Below are 5,748 nucleotides of genomic sequence, written 5' to 3' on the forward strand. Positions count from 1 at the left end.
AATTATTATGATACAATTTTATATTTCTAATCAATGTTCAGGAAGGCAAAATACAGAATGATTTCAAGTATGTTGAACCGTGAGCTTCCATATAAAATAGTATTTAAGCTTAAACAGTGAGATGAGTGTATGGCTATATATAGGTTTTGTACGCTAGTTTACAAATAAAAAAAAAAACAATGTTTTCACAGTTCTAAATAATTTTCAATTAAATTCAAGCACCGTTAAAGTAGATTTTTAAGATATGAGATGCCTCTAAGTAGATTTCAATGACTCCGGGGTACACTAAAATTTTATGACTAATTATAACACTAGACTTTCGTTTTGTGGTTCAAAAGTTGTTCTGGTATCGACTTTAAAACGAAGCCTAAAATGATACTCTCAAGATGGCGGCCAGCATTAGCAAATCTAACATATTACTCTGTTTAATGACCACTTATTCATAATATTAAAATACATGTATTGAAATAATTTGATAGTGTATAATTCGAACTATTAATAATTCGAACACCCACAGATAAAATCGATTATTTCTAATTTGTGTTTTTCAATTTAAAATAAATTGTACACACTATTTTAGAATATTTTATGTTGCGTAGTACATAATAAATTATATTATATACAAATCCTAGATAAGCAATATGATGTCGACATCAATTGGTGAAAGCGCCTGACTACGTGTTATGGCAAATGTTCCTGTTACTATAGGCCGTTGTTTGAGTAGGCGTTTTGAAAAATAATTTAATATTTTGTTATATGTAATGGTGTTTTAAAAAAATAGTCGGTATATATTTAAAAATAAAGTATAATATTATGATTTCAGGGTAAGTAAAATCAAATAAATAAGACAGATATCAAAATGTTTATATCGTTAACACAAAACATTTTGATATCTGTTTTACTTCTTCTTCTTCTTGTCTGTACTTGCTGTTGAAGGATATTTGCCTGAAATTAATTATGATTTTATATACGGTATGATGTATAGTACGGTATGGTGTATCGGTATAACAAAAAAATAAATATCGTCGCTGTGCAAAAGATTATAAGCCAAACTATTTATGTCTTGTAAAACATTTACGAAGAATGCATATATTATTTTATGCCTGACGCTCAAAGTGGACGTAAAATTGAGTTTTACGTATCTTAACCCCTTAACACGAGTAGAGATGTTTAGGACTGTGGGTATAATGGAAACTGGGCGCAGTCAACACGAAATCGCGGATGCTGTGAACACACAATCAAGCGTAATTTGCCAATTATGGGCACGCTATAAGGCTGTGAGCTACATGTGATGTAGCCGAACGTTACTCAGAGACAAGCCCGTTTTCTGCAAAACGATGCATGGCGACAAATTACAGCTCGCCAGGTGGTAAGAAGACTTCAGCTCCAGCACCAAGTAGTTATCAGTGACGAGATTACTAGAAGAAGGTACATGAAGTCTATCTTCACGCTCGCTAAGTGTTTCAGCCCTGCGACGTGGAAATAGACTGACAATCAGTGGGCACGTGTTCTGTTTTCGGAGGAGTCTCGATTCGGATTTCATCCCGATTCAAAGACAGTGCGTGATTTGCGAGTTCCTGGTCGCCAGGGTCGAGTCCAGAATCCTCCGGCAGTTTATCATTACTAAGACGGAACGATATTGGTTTGGGCTGGAATTCGCTTAGGTGATAGAAGAGATCTCGTTTGGATACGAAACAATTTAAATGCGGAGCAATACCGTGACGAGATTGTGCAGTGTGCATCCAATGGTCATCCCTCATCGACAGCAATTCGGCCAAAATTTCATGTTCGTGCATGATGATGCACGTAAACACTCCGCAAGGCAGGTGATGAATTTGTTCCGCGAGTACAACATCACTGTATTATATTGTCCTGCTTAGTCCGCCGATCTCAATCCCAGCGAGTACGCATGGGATTTGCTCGAAAGAGCTTTCAGTCATTTTCCTAAAATTTGAACACGTAAAAAAATATGGAAAATGTAGTAGCTATCTACATTCACAGACTGCTATAATTTTTTATAGGTAGTTTGGTAATAAAATATAGTAAAGTGTTGTTGGAAATATTTTATTTTTGTGTAGATTGACTAAAACTTACCTACACTAAATAGGTCGTCTGGGTTGTATATACTTTTTAGTAAAAAAAAATGTGGTCATCTTTTCCAGATGGTGGTGATAGACGACTATAAAATATGATCAGGGAGATATTATAACGAGCATAGATATGACAATAATGTGAAATGTAATTTTTAATAATTATTTATTAGAATTATGTTTAAACAGCTCGGTTCGACCGGGGTAGTATTTATGATGGTTATACAGGGTAATTTTGACATTGCGTTACTAAATAAAATCACATGGTTATCTTAATAAAAATAACAGTTGACAATAAGTTACTCGAACCATAGATGTTAAATAAAAAGGCGTAAATTCAAAGAAAATAAATATTAATAAAATATCAGAGACAGCCAATTGTACTTTTGAAAAAAGATTAATTATTCACACTGCTAAAAAATCTTCCATGAGTTTAATGTTCAAAATGTCGATTGTTTTTAATTCATTATGGTAAGTTATATTTTATGTAATAGATATAATAACAAATTAATATTTTATATTTGTTACTTATTATGTTCTAAAACAAAGTTTTTTGTTTTATGTCTACTTTTTCATTAAATATTACTTGTATGAAGACGAGTATATAGTAACCAAATATCTAGATGACCTTGTTTCAAAAGGATAAGAATTTTTAAGTAAAACATATAATTTGTTCGATTCATTCATTTATTTGTTCAAAATATATAATAAATTCACATATTAAAATGCTTACGCCCGTATTCAGACTTGTTATCATAGCAATGCTCCATCCTTAGATAAATAACATTTATGAATACAGGCGTTAAAATATACAAAAGCTCTCCTGCGAATTAAAGTTCATTACAGAACCTCACAGCCTTTAAATCTTAGTACTAACATGCATACCGAACAATGCGAAGTAGAAAATCTATGGTACTCTAATAACGAGTAACTAATTGCAGGGTACCAGTAACTTCAGAATAAACGGTATCGCGCCTCCAAATGTTTGTTGAGAGACATGAACGACGTTGGTCTATTTCTTCCCTCACAGTCAATAAACATAGGCCATTCGCAAACTTGTTTTATCGGATCGTAAAGTAAATTGTGAGGACAAGTGTTCTCTACTGCATTGCCATGAACGCAAGTATAGAATTGGTTACAATTTTCGTGAGGAACATTCATGCCGTGTGTTCCTGGGGATGCACACAACGAAACCCCTGTGAATCTGCAGTTACAGTCATCATCATTGATACTATCATCAGGGATAACCCTGTTCCCGCAATCCACATTTAAGGCCTCGTCACATGCGCCAATGTTAGGATTGAACAAGGGCATATCAGGGGGGCAAGTAACTACAATTGGTCTACCACCACTACACATGAAGAATTTATCGCAGCGCTCGTGCGCAACTAGTAATCCATTAGAGTCAGGGGCACCACATATATCAGGAGCTAAGCTAGGATCGTCGGGACAACCACCCCCTCCCCCAGAACCACCGCTTCCTCCAGAGCCACCGCTTCCTCCAGAGCCACCGCTTCCTCCAGAGCCACCGCTTCCTCCAGAGCCACCGCTTCCTCCAGAGCCACCGCTTCCTTCAGAGCCACCGCTTCCATCTGAACCATTGCTTCCATCAGAACCGTCACTTCCATCAGAGCCGTTGCTTCCTCCAGAACCTCCGCCGCCTCCAGAGCCACCGCCTCCTCCAGCGCCACCGCTTCCTCCAGAGCCACCGCCTCCTCCAGCGCCACCGCCTCCTCCAGAGCCACCGCTTCCTCCAGATCCACCGCTTCCTCCAGAGCCACCGCTTCCTCCAGAGCCACCGCTTCCATCTGAACCGTTGCTTCCATCAGAACCGTCACTTCCATCAGAGCCGTTGCTTCCTCCAGAACCTCCGCCGCCTCCAGAGCCACCGCCTCCTCCAGCGCCACCGCTTCCTCCAGAGCCACCGCCTCCTCCAGCGCCACCACTTCCTCCAGAGCCACCGCCTCCTCCGGAGCCACCGCCATTACCAGGAATTACTCTATCTCCACAATCAACATTTTCTGGCCAGTCGCACTGTTCAATGTAAGGATTATATAATGTACCTACAGGGCAGTTCTTGGCTATGGCTTTCCCATGATCACAATGGTAGAATTGGTTACAGTTTTCGTGCGCCACAAGGACTCCGTCAGATCCATTCTGACCGCAGATACTTGCTGCTTCAGCAGGGTTGCAATTGCAACTGGATCCGCCTCCAGAGCCACCGCCTCCTCCAGAGCCGCCGCCTCCTCCAGAGCCGCCGCCTCCTCCAGAGCCGCCGCCTCCTCCAGAGCCACCGCTTCCACCAGAGCCGCCACCTCCTCCGGCACCGGCGCCTCCTCCAGAGCCACCGCTCCCTCCAGAGCCACCGCCTCCTCCAGCGCCACCGCTTCCTCCAGAGCCACCGCTTCCTCCCGAGCCGCCGCTTCCTCCAGAGCCGCCGCTTCCATCTGAACCGTTGCTTCCATCAGAACCGTCACTTCCATCAGAGCCGTTGCTTCCTCCAGAACCTCCGCCGCCTCCAGCGCCACCGCTTCCTCCAGAGCCACCGCCTCCTCCAGCGCCACCACTTCCTCCAGAGCCACCGCCTCCTCCGGAGCCACCGCCATTACCAGGAATTACTCTATCTCCACAATCAACCTCATGAGGCCAGTCACATTGTTCGGTGTGAGGATTATAAAAGAGTCCACTAAAACAAGTTTGGACTACTGGTATGCCGTGGGCGCATTTATAAAACTGGTTACAATTTTCATGAGCTACAAGGACTCCATCAGATCCGTTCTGACCACAGATACTTGGTGCTTCAGCAGGATTGCAATTGCAACTGGATCCGCCTCCAGAGCCGCCGCCTCCGCCAGCGCCACCACCTCCACTAGCGCCGCCACCTCCTCCAGAGCCACCGCTTCCTCCAGAGCCGCCGCTTCCTCCAGAGCCGCCGCTTCCATCTGAACCGTTGCTTCCATCAGAACCGTCACTTCCATCAGAGCCGATGCTTCCTCCAGAACCTCCGCTGCCTCCAGAGCCACCGCCTCCTCCGGCGCCACCGCGTCCTCCAGAGCCACCGCCTCCTCCAGCGCCACCGCTTCCTCCAGAGCCACCGCCTCCTCCAGCGCCACCGCTTCCTCCAGAGCCACAATGCCTCCAGCGCCACCACTTCCTCCAGAGCCACCGTCTCCTCCGGAGCCACCGCCATGACCAGGAATTACTCTATCTCCACAATCAACATTTTCTGGCCAGTCGCACTGTTCAATGTAAGGATTATATAATGTGCCTACAGGGCAGTTCTTGGCTATGGCTTCCCATGATCACAATGGTAGAATTGGTTACAGATTTCGTGCGCCACTAGGGACTCCGTCAGATCCATTCTGACCGCAGATACTTGCTGCTTCAGCAGGATTGCAATTGCAACTGGATCCGCCTCCCCGCTGCCTCCAGAGCCACCGCCTCCTCCGGAGCCACCGCCATTACCAGGAATTACTCTATCTCCACAATCAACCTCATGAGGCCAGTCACATTGTTCGGTGTGAGGATTATAAAAGAGTCCACTGAAACAAGTTTGGACTACTGGTATGCCGTGGGCGCATTTATAAAACTGGTTACAATTTTCATGAGCTACAAGAACTCCGTCAGATCCGTTCTGACTACAGATACTTGGTGCTTC

The 5,748-nt window shown here is 43.7% G+C and overlaps 1 protein-coding gene across 1 annotated transcript; it reads right to left on the reverse strand.

Moving 5' to 3' along the window:
- Nucleotides 1-2,759: 2,759 nt before the first annotated feature.
- LOC119191846 (uncharacterized PE-PGRS family protein PE_PGRS46-like) lies at nt 2,760-5,745 on the reverse strand (the record flags this gene model as incomplete). Its single annotated transcript, XM_037445713.1, is given in 3 exon segments — nt 2,760-5,155; nt 5,227-5,379; nt 5,382-5,745. Coding segments are annotated over 3 exon segments (2,628 nt in total), but the record flags the coding sequence as incomplete, so codon positions are not given.
- Nucleotides 5,746-5,748: the final 3 nt, after the last annotated feature.

Source organism: Manduca sexta, unplaced genomic scaffold, assembly GCF_014839805.1.
Source record: "Manduca sexta isolate Smith_Timp_Sample1 unplaced genomic scaffold, JHU_Msex_v1.0 HiC_scaffold_1993, whole genome shotgun sequence".
NCBI classification, from domain to species: domain Eukaryota; kingdom Metazoa; phylum Arthropoda; class Insecta; order Lepidoptera; family Sphingidae; genus Manduca; species Manduca sexta.